This window comes from Hemiscyllium ocellatum, chromosome 16, assembly GCF_020745735.1.
Source record: "Hemiscyllium ocellatum isolate sHemOce1 chromosome 16, sHemOce1.pat.X.cur, whole genome shotgun sequence".
Classification (NCBI taxonomy): Eukaryota; Metazoa; Chordata; class Chondrichthyes; order Orectolobiformes; family Hemiscylliidae; genus Hemiscyllium; species Hemiscyllium ocellatum.
Genome location: NC_083416.1, coordinates 4,002,759 through 4,019,583, shown reverse-complemented (window position 1 = coordinate 4,019,583; position 16,825 = coordinate 4,002,759). Strand labels below are relative to the sequence as shown.

At 45.2% G+C, this 16,825-nt stretch overlaps 1 protein-coding gene across 2 annotated transcripts in view; it reads left to right on the top strand.

The window, feature by feature from the left end:
• The window catches only part of LOC132823128 (GDNF family receptor alpha-4-like), a 34,990-nt gene that overhangs the window by 11,745 nt on the left and 6,420 nt on the right, over window positions 1-16,825 (top strand). Inside the window, exons 2-5 of one of the 2 annotated variants that reach the window (XM_060836673.1) lie at window positions 7,097-7,378; window positions 8,310-8,402; window positions 11,338-11,683; window positions 12,452-12,561. In XM_060836673.1, the coding sequence (XP_060692656.1) occupies window positions 7,097-7,378; window positions 8,310-8,402; window positions 11,338-11,683; window positions 12,452-12,561 (831 nt within the window). Of the gene's footprint in view, window positions 1-7,096; window positions 7,379-8,309; window positions 8,403-11,334; window positions 11,684-12,451; window positions 12,562-16,825 lie in introns of both variants that reach the window. The other variant, XM_060836672.1, reaches the window with a different exon arrangement.

Below are 16,825 nucleotides of genomic sequence, written 5' to 3'. Positions count from 1 at the left end.
CCAGAGCCCTATTTTATAAGTCACCTTTACTCTTTACCTGCAGTCAACAATATTGTTTCTGCCTGAATCTCACTTGATTCTCCATACTTTCCCCCCTCCCCTCAATCTGGCTCACTTAACTGCCATAGCCTACTGTGTTACTGGTGACAGAGTAGGCCCATATTTCTTTAGATTAGGCCATTTGGTCCATTCAGACCAAGCCTAGCAGGTGAAACTGTGATCTCTTTACTGAATGTGCTCCAGCATAGAAGCAGTGCCTCAGAATATCAGAAATAGGATTAAACACCTGTTATGCCATTCAATATCATCATAGAATCCCTACAGAATGGAAACTGGCCATTCAGCCCATCGAGTCCACACCAACCCTCCAAAGAGCTTCCTACCCAGGCCTCCCTATCTGCTCCCTGTATTTCCCATGGCTAACCCACCTAGTCTATACAATATGGGGCAATTTAGTATGGCCAATCCACCCTAACTTACACAATTCGGACTGTGGGAGGAAACTGGAGCACCCGGAGGAAACCCACACAGACACAGAGAGAATGTGTAAACTCCACACAGACAGTCACTCAAGGCTGAAATGTCCCTGATGCCATGAGGCAGCAGTGCTAACCACTGAGCCACTGTTGTCATCCATATGTTCAATCTTATGTCTCAATCTGGTGAGATTTTCTTCCCTAAAGGACATTATTGAACCAGATGGGGGTTTTCTGAAAGAAAGGCTGGGAATGTTTTCACTGGATTGTAGCAAGTTGAGAGGTGACTTTATCGAAGGTTATAAAATAATGCGGGGTATAGATAGATTTAATGGCAGTTGTCTTTTCCCTAGGATGGAGGATTTGAAGACTAAGGGGCATGCTTTTAAGGTGAGAGGAGCAAAATTTTAAAAAAAGACATGAGGGGTAATTGTTTTACACAGATGGTGGTTTGCATGTGGAATGAATCTCCTGACAATGAGATGGATATGGGTACAATTACATTTAAAAGACACGTGGATAAGTACATTAATAGGAAAGTTTTGGAGGGCTGATGAAATTCAACGTGAGCAAATGCGAGGTCTTGCACTTTGGAAAAAGGAATACAAGCATGGACTACTTTCTAAACGGTGAGAAAATTCATAAAGCCAAAGTACAAAGGGATCTGGGAGTGCTAGTTGAGGATTCTCTAAAGGTAAACATGCAGGTTGAATCCGTGATTAAGAAAGCGAATGCAATGTTGTCATTTATCTCAAGAGAGTTGGAATATGAAAGCAACGATGTGCTATTGAACCTTTATAAAGCTCTGGTTAGGCCCCATTTGGAATACTGTGTCCAGTTTTGGTCCCCACACCTCAGGAGGGACATACTGGCACTGGAACGTGTCCAGCGGAGATTCACACGGATGATCCCTGGAATGGCAGGTTTAACATGAGGAACAGCTGAGAATCCTGGGATTGTATTCATTGGAGTTTAGAAGGTTAAGGGGAGATCTAATAGAAACTTACAAGATAATACATGGCTTGTAAAGGGTGGACGCTAGGAAATTGTTTCCATTAGGCGAGGAGACTAGGACCCGTGGACAAGCCTTAGAATTAGAGGGGGTCAATTCAGAACAGAAATACACAGACATTTCTTCAGCCAGAGAGTGGTGGGCCTGTGGAATTCATTGCCGCAGAGTGCAGTGGAGGCCGGGACGCTAAATGTCTTCAAGGCAGAGATTGTTAAATTCTTGATGTCACAAGGAATTAAGGGCTATGGGGAGAATGCTGGTAAGTGGAGTTGAAATCCCATCAGCCATGATTAAATGGCGGAGTGGACTCGATGGGCCGAATGGCCTTACTTCCATTCCTATGTCTTATGGTCTAATGATATGGGCCAGGAGCAGGCAGGTGGGACTGGTTTAGTTTGGGATTATGTTCAGCATGGATTGGTCTGATTCAGTGCTGGATGACTCTATGACACAGTCTCATGGTCATCGTTAGACTCTTAATTCCAGATTTTTGTTGAATTCACATTCCACCAACTGCCACTACAGGAATCGGGCCTGGATTCCCAGGATGTTATCTGTGTCTCTGGATTAATAGTCCAGTAAAAATGCCTCTTGGTCATCACCTCCCCCCATTACAGAGTCATAGAGCTGTACAGCATGGAAGCAGACCCTTCGGTCCAACTTATCCATGCCAACCAGATATCCCAACCCAATCTAGTCCCATTTGGCAGCACTTGGCCCATATCCCTCTAAACCCTTCCTATTCAGATACCCATCCAGATACTGTTTAAAAGTAGTAAGTGTACCAGCCTCCAGCACTTCCTCTGGCAGCTCATTCCATACACGTACCACCCTCTGTGTGAAAAAGATACCCCTTAGGTCCCTTTTATATCTTTCCCCTCACACCCTAAACCTAAGCCCTCTAGTTCTGGACTCCCCCATCCCAGGGAAAAGACCTTGTCTATTTACCCTATCCATGCTCCTCATGATTTTATAAACTACTATTAATTATCTTAAGTTTCTCATTCCCTTCAGCTTTTGGATAACGAGGGAGGGAAGAAAGAAAAGTGAGTTTGATCTGATAGTGAATTATAGCAAGATTAAAACAAAAAAAAATCAGTAATGTCTGCCACTCATTCTATCCAGGTTAATCTCAACACGTTTTGTCCATTAAAGAAATCCCAATTAGTGCTTCTCAATGTCTGTGAATAAACCCGGTCTGCTGTCCTGAATAAATATTCATAAATCTGCAGAACAGGTTACAGGTGGCATTTGTGACTTTCTCATTGCTACTGGCATCTGATTTCTCCGAAGCTCTCTGCACTGATACATGGATAAAAGCCACACAACACCAGGTTATAGTCCAACAGGTTTATCTGGAAGCACTAGCTTTCGGAGCGCTGCTCCGAACCACCTGATGAAGGAGCAGTGCTCTGAAAGCTAGTGCTTCCAAATAAACCCATTGGACTATAATCTGGTGTTTTGTGATTTTTACCTTTGCACACCCCAATGCAACACTGGCACCTCCAAATCCTGATAGATGGATGCCATCTCTAGGTACTGGTTCCCTCTGGATGCAGCTATTTGTCATTACCAGTTGTGGAGCTCCCTGCTGCATTGACAATGGCATTTCTGTGACTTGGAGAAGACTTTAGTGTCTAAGTGCTGAGCCTCTATGATACTTTATAGCAGGGTCAGAGGCTACAGCATTAATGACTGAGTAAAGTTGTGTGGTGAACTATGTTCCCCTGTGGTGAAGTGCACACAGTGCCTCAGTGGTTAGCACTACAGCCTCACTGTGCCAGGGATGGGTTCGATTCCAACCTCGGGCGACTATCTGTATGGAGTTTGCTTTGGTTTCCTCCCACAGTCCAAAGACGTGCAGATTAGGGTGGATTGGCCATTCTAAATTGCCAATAGTGTTCAGGGATGTTTAGGCTATATGGATGAGGTATGAGAATTACAGGGATTGGGTGGGAAACTCTTCAGTGTACACTCTATGGGCCAAATGGCTTGCTACCATGCTGTAGGGATTCTGTGAAATATCTTTTAATGAAGGCTTATAATATCTCATTACAGTTTAGGAACTGGAATGGAGAAATCATGCACAGCATTAACTTTTGTTTGTGTTTCTACTGTGACAATGTGTGTCTTTATGAGGGATGTGTTTTATCTTGTTTCTCTCGAAAGGGGTATGTTGGAAACCTAACACGGAAGTGTCCACTCCATGGAAAGCAGAGTAAATAACTTTGGGGGTTTTTTTAAAGAGACAAAAGAGGCACAAGGGGGTGGAGTCAGGCTCACCTAGACACACGGTTTTGCTTTTGCTTGCAGTGGTTGAAGTTGGGCTGCTTGGAGTTGAAGCTGCTAGATACAGCTATCTCTCTGCTACTGCTACAGCAAAAAACTTGAGTTCCCTGTCTGCTGCTAGATTAATTCTGTTTGTGTTCCTTCTCGTGGACTAGAGGAGTTAGCAAGTGAGGCAAATCTGTTTTGCTGAATTTGCCTTTACCAAAGGTGTACTATGGGTTGCTCCTATATTAGAACACTTGAGTTGTAGTTAAATATATATTATTTTGTTAAAGTTTTCAGTTGCATTAAAATTATATCAATTGCTATTTTTTGTTTGTATTTTAACTGTGGCTTAAGAATAAAGCACATTTTGTTTCAAGTCTGGTAGTTTGAACCACATCTGGAACACAGTAGAGTCATAGAGATGTACAGCACGGAAACAGATCCTTCAGTCCAGCTCATCCATGCTGACCAGATAACCTAAATTAGTCTAGTCCCATTTGCTAGCATTTGGCCCACATCCCTCCAAACCCTTCCTATTCATATACCCATCCAGATGCCTTTTAAATGTTGTAATTGTACCAGCCTCCACCACTTCCTCTGGCAGCTTATTCCAAACACGCACCACCCTCTGTGTGAAAAAGTCCCCTTTAAATCTTACCCCCTCACCTTAAAACTATGCCCTCTAATTTTGAACTCCCCTAGCTTATACTTAATACTTGCCTTTAAATAAGATCTAGGCTATTTCCTGATTAAATTTGGAGGGGGTTTGATCTGGTCCATAACATTACATTGGTGTGTGTTAACCAGGGGGGAAGGGCTGGTTTTATTTTGCATTTTGATTTGTACATCTTGCTGCTGGGGGAGTGTTCAGTTTATTTTCACATGCATATTTAACGAGGGTGTCCAACTTTTGAGTAGAGTTGGGGAGGGGCTTAACAATTCAATGTATTTTTAACAATATCGAGAAAATCAGTCTGTTGCATCATTGGAAGATGTTAAATGAGACAGGGAATCAGAGAAAGACAGTGAGTATCTGTCCATAGGCATCTTCAAGTGAAGGGTCAATTGTTAGTACAGAGACTGGCTGGAATACTACAGGAAGCTGACCATACAGAACACCCATGTGTCTACTATGAACTACTTAAAGATTAGGAAGAAGGAAGCCACAGAAACAAATTAGAACCATGAGGCTGACTAAGGAGCTTTACAGTGAAGGAGTGACCCTTCATTCATGTTTGAGTATCTGTAATGTTGTTGTCTTTCTGTCTGATGCATGTAAGAACATCATCTCAAGTAGTTCTCACATAGTATAAAATTGTTTGGGATTTTTTGTCTTTTGTGCAATGAAAGATTATGGTGTTTTTGTTAAATGTAAATTGGGAGCCTTGCGTTCAGTAAATGACCTCAATGGTCCTCAATAGCAGAAATAAACCTGATAAATTATCTAACCAAGTCTCCCTCTGGGTTCTGCCTTCTCCTGTATCAGCTGGGATCATAACAGTTCCCCTTACATCTGGCTGGGCTGCCATAATTAAGCTGGTTCTGGTAACTAGGCTGCCTGTTCATAGATTGCTCTTTTGTAACTAGGTTATTCCCTCAAAACTGGACTTCTCTATCATATTTGCACTGCCAACATTCACAGAATCCCTACAGTGTGGAAACAGGCCATTTGGCCCATCTACACCGACCCTTCAAGGAGCATCCTACCTCGTCCCTGTAACCCTGTATTTCCAATGGCCAATCCACCTAACCTGCATATGCGGTGGCACAGTGGTTAGCACTGCTGCCTCACAGCGCCAGGGACCTGGGTTCAATTCCCACCTCAGGTGACTGACTGTGTGAAGTTTGCACATTCTCCCTGTGTCTGCGTGGGTTTCCTCCGGGTGCTCCGGTTTCCTCCCACAGTCCAAAGATGTGCGGGCCAGGTGAATTGGCCATGCTAAATTGCCCATAGTGTTAGGTAAGGGGTATGGGTGGGTTGCGCTTCGGCGGGTCGGTGTGGACTTGTTGGGCCGAAGGGCCTGTTTCCACACTGTAAGTCTAATCTAATCTAATCTAATCTAATCTTTGGACTGTGGGAGGAAACCCATGCAGACGTGGGGAGAATATGCAAGCTTCACACAGGAAGCTGTCTGAGGGTGCAATCGAACCCGGTCCCTGGCACTGTGAGGCAGCAGTGCTAACCACTGAGCCACCACTCCACCCCATTCTTATAGCTAAGTTACAGTCTCATAACTAGAGTTAACTATAGATTTAGCGGAACTGAAGCTGGTGGCTGTTCCCTGATGGAGTGCTCTGCTTTCTCACTTTCACAGTGAATTTCAAATGAAGCTAATACAAAACCTAGCACATTCACACATACATGTAAAGGCACACGTGCACATGTTGCTTAGGGACACAATCGCAGAGAAGTAACCACCGCACACGTGGGTGTGATACGCACACATACACGTGCACACAAATGAAGGAAGTAATACATGGGGGAGGTGATGGTGTAGTGGTTTTATTGCTAGACTGTTAATCCAGAGACTCAGTGAATAATCTGGGCTGGAATCCTGCCACGATGGATGGTGGAATTTGAATTCATTAATAATCTTGAATTAAGAATCTACTGATGACCGCAAACCCATTGTTGCTTGTCAGGGTGAAGCCCATCTGGTTCACCAATGCCCTTTGGGGAAGAAAACTACCATCCTTACCTCATCAGGCCTACACGTGACTCTAGACCCACCGCGATGTGTTTGACTCTCAACTGCCCTTTGAACTGGCCTGACGAGCCATTCAGTTTAAGGGTAGCCAAGGGTGTGCAATAAACACAGGCCAGCCAATGAAACGCAGGCCATGAGTGAATAAAGAAAAGTATGCAATAAAAAATGTAAAACTATAATCTCACACCCAGAGCCAGCTATACAAAATACAGGTGGACACACCCAGTAGCTGGGATATGTATATATGGGGTGAGAGAGTCCAGAACTCAAGGGCACAGGTTTAGGGCAAGAGAGGAAAGATATAAAAGGGACCTAAGGGATAACTTTTTCACGCAGAGGGTGGTGTGTGTATGAAATGAGCTGCCAGAGGAAGTGGTGGAGGCTGATTCAATTACAACATTTAAAAGGCATCTGGATGGGTAAACGAATAGGTTTAGAAGGATGTGGGCCAAGAGCTGTCAAATGGGACCAGATTAGATTAGGATATCTCGTCGGCATGGATGGGTTGGACCGAAGGGTCTGTTTCCATGCTGCACATCTCTATGGATCTATGATTCAATATGCTCACGTTAACATTTTAATATTTTATTGTCTGCATATGAACTTTGAGCCTTTCTCTCCTACAGATTATGTCCTCACCAATGAAATTCCAACTCAAGATGGCTGCCTGTCCGCACTCGCTCAGTGCAAGTTAGATCCCGGGTGCATCCCGAAATTCCGCATCTTGTGGCGGTGCGCAGCTCATCATGGGGTTGAGCCCTTCCAGCTGGCTGCCAGGAACGATTGCCTGATTGCTGCCCTCGCTCTTCAATCCAATCAGCTCTTCACGTGCAAGTGCCAAAGAGGGATGAAGAAGGAGAAGAATTGTCTCCGGATTTACTGGACCATGCACCAAAGCCGCGTCACTGGTTCGTTGTAGCAGGGATAGGTTAGGGACATGAATCACCTGAAAAAGGATGGAAGCAGGAGAGAGTACTAGTGTGGGACAGGGAGGTGGGAGATAAAAGGAAAGGGATAGAGAGGGAAAGGTCCACCAACCCTTTGCCCAGCAGACTGGAGAATAACTGGCAGAAGAGCTGACATTGAGACACATTTGATTTGTAATGGACCATATGGGATTAGATTGTCCCCTTTTACATTATAGGTGTTTAAGAATTGATACTCTCATTTATTACATACTGTAAATGTAAAGAGTAAAAAGTGAGGTCTGCAGATGCTGGGGATCAGAGCTGAAAATGTGTTGCTGGTTAAAGCACAGCAGGTTAGGCAGCATCCAAGGAACAGGAAATTCGACGTTTCGGGCCAGAGCCCTTCATCAGGATGAAGGGCTCTGGCCTGAAACGTCGAATTTCCTGTTCCTTGGATGCTGCTTAACCTGCTGTGCTTTAACCAGCAACACATTTTCAGCTGTAAATGTAAAGATATTGATTCTTGGAACTCACGCGGTACTAGAAACTGACAGAGAATAACCCGACCTTTATCAATGTTAAAACAGAACATGATTGGTTCAGAAAACAGCTCACGGACATGTCTCTAACCTAGGACAGATAGATGGAAGGAGCAGGTTTACACCTTAAAGATGCAGCTGTGATTGCAGGCTGGATGGGTGGTAAACCTCTGCTGTCTTGACCAACATTAGTCACCGGGCCAGCAAACAGAACTGGCAGCATTTGTGTCCCAAGTACAGAGCAGTACTCTCACAAAAGGCGATTGAAATGCTAAACTGGAGTGTTAGTTCCATGGATTTCGGAGATTGAGGTGGAAGCAGATTGTTTGGAGCAAGGCAATGCACCCTTGTTTGAATGAAGAGTGAACTGCCCTGTTTTTCCTTTCCTGCAGGTTACGATGATTTGGAAGCATCACCCTATGAGTACTCAATGCCTGGCCCATCCTGGGGCTTGGACTACGGTAGACATGCCTCTTTGGTGTCAGGTACCGCACCCTGTTCGATGTTATTAAAAGCTTCATTTTGGGAAGGCAGCATGAGGTGTACGATACCACATTAGACAAGCAAGAATTTTACTGGGGTGATATTGAACTCATTTGCACAATGAGCCACCAAATTTCCTGCTGATCAGTTTCAGATGATTTCTCAATGAATATTGTCATATGACAATCATGAAATGTCAAGTGGCAGTGCCAACATGTGTCAGTGACCTGAGAATGTTGACCAGCCAGAAATGGGATTTGAACAAAACGCCACACATCCCTTGACTTGGAGCTGCGTGGCCACTCCTTCAATGTTGCTGTATCGAACCTCCTTCTGAAAAGCACCTAACCCCACAGGGGAGGTTCACCAACCCCTTCTCTGGGCCAATGGGTAATAATTACTGGCTGTGCCAATGATGCCAATCTCAAAGAACAAAGAGAATTTAAAAAAATTACAGCTCAGGAACAGGCCCTTCGGCCCTCCAAGCCTGAGCCTAAAATCTCTCAAGCTCAAATTTAAAAAAAACACAGGCCCTACATTGAATAACATCCCACACCTTAAAATTGAGAATATACTGTAATTAATTACACTAGGTTTATCGTCACCTACATTATTAATTTATTGTATAATTAATCCTTGATTACACTGCAGCCCACAGCTCACTCACCAGGGATTTGGTCATTGATATATATTCTGTGTAACCATTTGATTAGATTGTCACTGCTGTACATCCATTATTCAATGATCATTCTGTCTAAGCTGCTTGATGAGAGTTGCTGATTAAGTTACTACATCAGGCCATTAAAACCAATCATGTAAATGCGTTCAAGAGACAAGCATGAAGGGTTTCCGAGAGTAAGTGTTTGAAGGATATGGAGTTATAATCTGTTAATGAAGAGTGAAATTTCTCACCATGTTGGCTAAGTTCACTCAATTTCAGATCAGAACTCATGATGTTGAAGTTACAGAAGTTTGATCCATTTCTCCCCATGAAACTCCTCATATTCTACTAATGTCTAACATTATCTGCATTTCTTTATTTATTTAGCCATCCTTTCCCCAAAGGCATGCTATTTACCTCCAGGAAGTAGCAAGCTTTACTTTCTAATCACTGACTGGATAAATACATTTTGCCTGAATTAGATTAGATTAGATTACATTAGATTACATACAGTGTGGAAACAGGCCCTTCGGCCCAACAAGTCCACACCGACCCGCTGAAGCACAACCCACCCATGCCCCTACATTTACCCCTTACCTAACACTACTGGCAATTTAGCATGGCCAATTCACCTGACCCGCACATCTTTGGACTGTGGGAAGAAACCGGAGCACCTGGAGGAAACCCAGGCAGACACGGGGAGAACGTGCAAACTCCATACAGTCAGTCGCCTGAGTCGGGAATTGAACCCGGGTCTCGGGCGCTGTGAGACAGCAGTGCTAACCACTGTGCCACCCTGCCGCCTTTATTGGATTTCCTGGTGATCATTTTATATTAGTGGACTGTAATTTTGAACTCAACAAAAATGGCTCTAGAAGTCCATGTCTACTTTATTGAACAAAACAAAACTGCTGAAAAATCTCTGTAGGTCTGGCAGCATCTGTGGAGAGAAACAGAGTTAATGTTTCAGGTTCAGTAACCCGTTGTCAGAGTCCTTCAAATCCTCAGGTTCTGATGAAGGGTTGCTGGACCCGAAGCATTAACTCTGCTTTCTCTTCACAGATGCTGAGGTAAAGTTGTGGCTGTACAGGACATTGTTAACCTGCTTTTGCAATACAGCATTCAGTTCTGGTCTCCCTGCTATGGGAAAGATATTGTGAAACTTGAAAGGGTTTAGAAAAGATTTACAAGGATGTTTCCAAGGCTGGAGGGTTTGAGCGAAAGGGAGAGGCCGAATGGAGTTTGGCTATTTCTCCTGGAGCATCGGAGGCTGAGGGGTGACCTTATAGAGGTTTATAAAATCATGATGGGCATGGATAGACTGAATAGTTGAGGCTTTTTCCCCAGGGTAAGGAAGTCCCTGGGGGCATTAGTTTAAGGTGAGAGGGTAAGATTTAAAAGAGACCTAAGGGGCAATGTTTTCACCCAGAGGGTGGTACATGTATGGACTGAGTTGTCAGAGGAAGTGGCACAATTACAACATTTAAAAGGCATCTGGATGGGTACATGAATAGGAAGGGTTTAGAGGGATATGAGCCAAATGCTGGCAAATGGGACTAGATTAATTTACGATACCTGGTCGGTATGGACGAGTTGGACCGAAGGGTCTGTTTCTGTGCTGTACTTATAACTGCATGCTGCCAGACTTCCTGAGTTTTTCCAGCAATTTCTGTTTCTGTTTCTGGTTTCCAGCTTCTACTTAATTGAACCCTTCCACAACTGGAAGGACCAATGTTTGTCACTTTTCAGGCTTCTACTTTCTAGGAGAGAGATTCCCCGGTGTTTCCAAATCGTTATTCCATCTTGATTGTGGTATTGTGCAAATCCTTTCTTGTGATTACTCCAGTGCCTCACTGTCCTTTCAATAAATGGACAGCAGAACACTCTATCAGTGGGAGGTGCTGGCAGGGCAACAAGAGGATGTCTATTTGCCAAGATGAAGAAAGTGATGATGGCCATTTCTGGGTAGGGTACGGATTAGCATGTCAGGATGACTGCTTCACACATGGATAATTTGCTGTTAAAATAAACTACAAAAATGTTAATCTTTAAAAAAATGGGTAAAGAGAGATTCCAATCTCCATTATCATGTGGAAAACAATGTAGCTGCATGTCTGCGTAAATCCAGAGCAACTTAAATGTAATGATTTTGAACATCCAGGTTGGATTAACATTTGCATTTATCTATTAGCTGAGCAGCTGTGATGTCGCATTCCTCTGATCCGAATGGATTACATTTGTGTTTCTGTTCCTGCTCTTGTCTTCTTTCCCAGAAGGACCCAAAGTTCAGGCACTTTCCAATGTTAACCATTGCTTAGACGCTGCTCAAGCGTGCAACGTCGATGAGACTTGTAAACTGTTCCGCACCGAATATGCCAAGAACTGCCTCAAACCGGCCAACAGGCATGGCTGCAACAGACCTAAGTGTCGCAAAAGTCTTCGTCGTTTCTTCAACTTTGTGCCAGAGGAGTATAAATACCCATTCCTCTTCTGCCCGTGCGACGACAGTGTATGTGCCGAGCGTAGACGCCAGACCATTGTCCCGAGCTGTTCCTTTGAGGAACCGGATAAACAAAACTGTCTGGGTCTGAAGGACGCGTGTGAGGCGGACTCCATTTGCAAGTAAGAACATTGTCCATTGAGTGAGAAACTCCAGGGACTTTGAAAGGAGAGGAATCACAGTTGACAATCGCACTGTTAGATCTGTGCAGTGGTTAACTTCAAGGCCCTTCCTATCATGTAGAAACTCAATGAGCCAACTCCCTTGTCATTTGCTTTTGTTGTGAGAAATTCCATTCGCTGCTATCGGAGATCATTCCAGTGTCCCTGCCATTCATTCCGAATGTATTGAATTTCACGGAGCCAATCTTTTCCCAAGCATGTCAATTCCATCGAAATTCAATGGGTCACACCATTCCCGTGCATTTTACAGAATTCCAAATGCTTATCGGTATTTCTACCAGTTGTTGGACAAACGAGCATGTATGCAAATGTGGGATGGTGGTAGTGACCCTACCTCTGAGTTAGGAGCCCGTGGTCAAGTCCCAGACCTGTGTAATAGCATCTCTGTGAACGGGCTGCTCAGCAAGTATCACTAAGCGCCACTATGTGTGTAGCCATACACCAGAATCCCTATATTTTCCTAATAATACCCTTCCATCCACTTGTACTATCATAGATTTATAAACGTACATAAATAATTCTGCTATCTGTAGGCTGATCTGTGGAGAAATTTACACAGTCCTCTTCAGTTCTTGAAGAAGCCTATTATATTTGAATTACTGATGGAATGTTTTCATTCTATATATAAGCTTCTGTTAATGCAAATCCTCCATAATCTGACTGTTGGTCTACAGAGAGTAATATTTTGCTTTCCCATTTCTCTGGCAGAGCCCGACTGGTGGACTTTCAGATTAACTGCCAACCATCCAAGAAATCTGCCAGCCACTGTTTCCTAGAGAATTATAACGCTTGTCTCCAGTCTTACACCGGCCTCATTGGTAAATATGCTGACCTTTACAGAATGGTTGAAGTCTGAGTGAAAAAGAGGCCGTTCAGCCTGCTGTACCTACATTGGTTCTTCAAATGAGCATCATTATCTGGTGGGAGAAAGTGAGGACTGCAGATGCTGGAAATCAGAGTCTAAAAGTATGGCGCTGGAAAAACACAGCCGGTCAGGCAGCATGCGGGGAGCAGGAGAGTCGACGTCTCATGCATAAGATCTTCACCAGAAATGTTGAAGAGCTTATGCTGGAAACATCACATCATAAACTGGTGCCAGTCTGCAGTTTTCTCCCCTCACATATAGAGTAGAGTAGAATAGAACTCCTCCATTGTGAAAACAGGCCATTCAGCCCATCAAGTCCACACCAACTCCCTGAAGAGCATCCTGGACAGTTCCACCTCCCCTACCCCGCCTAGACTGCACATACCCAGACACTGTGCAACAATTTCACCTGGCCAACACACCTTAACCTGCACACCTTTGGACTATGGGAGGAAACCTGAGCACCCAGAGGGAATCCACACAGACACAGGGATAAAGTGCAAACTCCACACAGACAGTCGCCCAAGGCTGGAATTGAACCTGGATCCCTGGACCGGTCAGGCAGCAGTGCTAACCACTGAGTCACCGTGCTGCCCCAAACAACATTTTTAGACCCAAATAATCATCCAGTGATCTCTTAAATGTCTCATTTGGACCTGCATTGACCAAGCATCAGGCAGCGCATTCAAACTCCTAACTACTCACTTCGTGTTCCCTTAGATTAGATTAGACTTACAGTGTGGAAACAGGCCCTTCGGCCCAACAAGTCCACACCGACCCGCCGAAGCGCAACCCACCCATACCCCTACATTTACCCCTTACCTAACACTATGGGCAATTTAGCATGGTCAATTCACCTAACCCGCACATCTTTGGACTGTGGGAGGAAACCGGAGCACCCGGAGGAAACCCACGCAGACACGGGGAGAACGTGCAAACTCCACACAGTCAGTCGCCTGAGTCGGGAATTGAACCCAGGTCTCCGGCGCTGTGAGGCAGCAGCGCTAACCACTGTGCCACCATGCCCTTGCTTCTTTTACAGATCACTTTAGATGTATGCCCCTTTGCTGTTGCTCCTTTTACGAGCGGGGGTAGTTTCTCCCTACCTGTTTTGCCCAACACGCTCACAATTTGGAAAAAAACTCTCTCAAATCTCCTTCCAGTCTCCAAGGAGAGTGATCCCAATCTGTCCTTATCCCAAACCACAAACTGGGAGATCCGTGGATGCAGAAACAAAAACAGACGTTGCTGGAAAAGCTTAGCAGGTCCGGCAGCATCTGTGAAGAGAAGTCAGCGTTAATGTTTCAGGTGACCCTTCCTCATCCCCTGGAAGCTTTCTTGATGTCGGCTTTTGAGTTTGGCTGGGCCTAATGTGTCTAATGCTTGAGAAGCACGCAGTGGTCCGCACCTTTGGGCGCGTGGAAGGTTTTGGTCTGATAGCCCCACTGTAACTGCAGCAGGCTGGATTTCTCAATCTTGTGGCGATGGTGAGAGGGTGGTAAGGTGACAGAGAGAGGTGTCAGAAAGGGAGCCTGCTGCCTCCGTCCCGCAGCAAGTGGTCGCCATAGCTGGCAACTCCATGTGTAGCTGCCTACTGGAGCCTCTTGAGAGGCAGTGGCTGACCCTCCTACCCCAAGGTAGTGCCATCCCTAGTAGGACCATACAGAAATACAGCATGGAAACAGGCCCTTCGGCCCAAACTGGCCCATGCTGACCATGGTGCCCACTCAGCTAGTTCCAATTGCCCGCATTTGGTCCATGTCCCTCAAAACCCTTCCCATCCATGTCCCTATCCAAATGTTTTTTAATGTTGTTATTGTACCTGCCTCAACCAGTTTCTCGTGCAGCCTATTCCATCCATGCACCACTCTCTGCGTGAAGAATTTGCCTCTCCAGTCCTTCTTTAATCTTTTCCCTCTCATCTTAAACCTATGCCCTTTGGTTTCAATTCCCCATTCCTGGGAATGAGACTACCTGCATTCATCCTATCTATGCCCCTCATGATTTTAGACCCCTCATTCTCCTACGCTCCAAGGAATAAAGTCCAATTCTGGCCAACCTCTCCCTGCTAGTCCTGGCAACATCTTTGTCAATCGTCTTTCCAGTTTAACTAGGTCTTTCTTAGGACAGGGTGACCAAATCCCCGCCCACTTCCTCTGGCAGCTCATTCCATACACAGACCATCTTTTGCGTCAAAAAGTCCCTTGGGTCTCTTCTAAATCTGTCCCCATCTCACCTTAAACCTGTGCCCTCTAATTTTGGACTTATCTACGCCAGGGAAAAGACCTTGCCTATTTATCCTATTCATGCCCCTCATGATTTTGTAAACCTCTGTAAGGTCACCCCTCAGCCTCCGATGCTCCAGGGAAAAAAGTCCCATCCTATCCAGCCCCTCCTTATGACTCAAACTCTCCCATCTCAGTACCATCCCCTGTCAGTCTTTTTTGCAGTCTTTCCTGATGAAGGGCTTTTGCCCGAAACGTCGAATTTCCTGTTCCTTGGATGCTGCCTGACCTGCTGCGCTTTAACCAGCAACACATTTTCAGCTCTGATCTCCAGCATCTGCAGTCCTCACTTTTTACTTTTTTGCATCCTTCCCAGTTTAATAGCATCCTTCTTGGATCTTCATGCCCTGGTGTTCCAGTACTTTTCTTCAGTTCTGCAGATGTTCAGTCATATTCTCATCACCCCTACCAGACACCTTAATGTGATCAGTAACCATCACTGATCACAGCACTTCCTGTCTTACTTACTCATGTGCAGGACTATGCAGGAAGAGGCAGGGCCTCTGTGAGATACTTGGCTTAATCCAACTGTGGCTTTGAAATGCTCACATTACAAGGATAAGCCTCTTTTTGTCAGTTTACACGTCCTGCAAAGGTTGGACATGATCAGACACAATGCTTATCATCCAATCTTAATGGCCCCTTGCATTTGATACTGGAGCCTGTATCGACTTGGAGAGATACATGCCCCTCAGTCCCAAGACGCTGCCTTCAGGAGAAGGAAGGTAACATGAGAGAAAATCTCTGTGAAGCCCCAATTTTAAACCATTGGGATGAGTTGCAGCTGAGATTTACTTTGTCATCTGTTGACGTGATTTAGGTGATCCAAGTTGAAATGCTAATCCAGTACAGCATTGATGGGCTGCAGGGCCTCTTTCTGAATCCTAGAGACTCTATGGAAAGAGGCTGGCTGGGAATCCGGGAGACACAATCGATTGGACGGGAAGATGGACTAGAAACACTTGCCCCTTCCCGGTGTAGTCTGGAAAGGAAAAGCACAGCCGGTCAGGCAGCATCTGAGGAGCAGGAGAATCGCGTTTTGGACATAAGCCTTTCATCAAGAATTCCTGAGGAAGGGCTTATGCCCAAAACATCGATTCTCCTGCTCCTCGGATGCTGCCTGACCTGCTGTGCTTTTGCAGCACCACACTCTCTCTGTAATCTCCAGCATCTGCAGGCCTCACTGTCTCCTAGCCTGGGAAGGGTCAGAGATGACCTTTGCACCTACAGGTCAGTTGAGGCCATTTCAGGTCTCATTGCATAATTGGCAGTGGGTAGTGGCCACAGGTTATGGACAATATGCCATGTAAACCCTAGCATCATGGTCTGCTCGAGGGCTATCCTTCCACAGTGGGGCAATTGGTGTCCAGTCGGAAGCATGGGCTAATGATGATGAGCCGATGCCCTGCCTTCTCCATCAGTGGGCCTTTCCTGTTAGGCTCTGGCCAGCACTCCCCATGAACCTAACTCCTGCCCCTCCATTATTGATCTTCCCGTCCCCCTGAGGATGAAATTCTAACAGTGGCTCCCAGTGACACATCTGGTAGTGGAGGGGCGGGGTGATCTGCCAGATTCTGATTGGCTCCCAAAGTTAGGGAGTTCCTCCTAAGAATGGCAAAGTCTCAGTGATGAGGAGAGAGACTGGTTAGGCTAGGTTTGTGTTCCTTGGAGCAGAGGAGGCTGAGGGGGGGATCTGTTTGAGGGATACAACATTATGAGAGGCATAGGCACTATAGATTGTGAGAAACTTTACCCCATGGCAGGCATGTCTAAGACCAGAGGGCATATGTTTAAGGTGAGGAATATGTGTTTACAGGAGATCTGAGGAAATATCTTCCACCCAGACGTTGGTAGAAATATGGAGCTTGCTGCCTGAGCGAGTGGCAGAAGCAGATACTCTCATAATATTGAAGGACTATCTGCATGGGCACT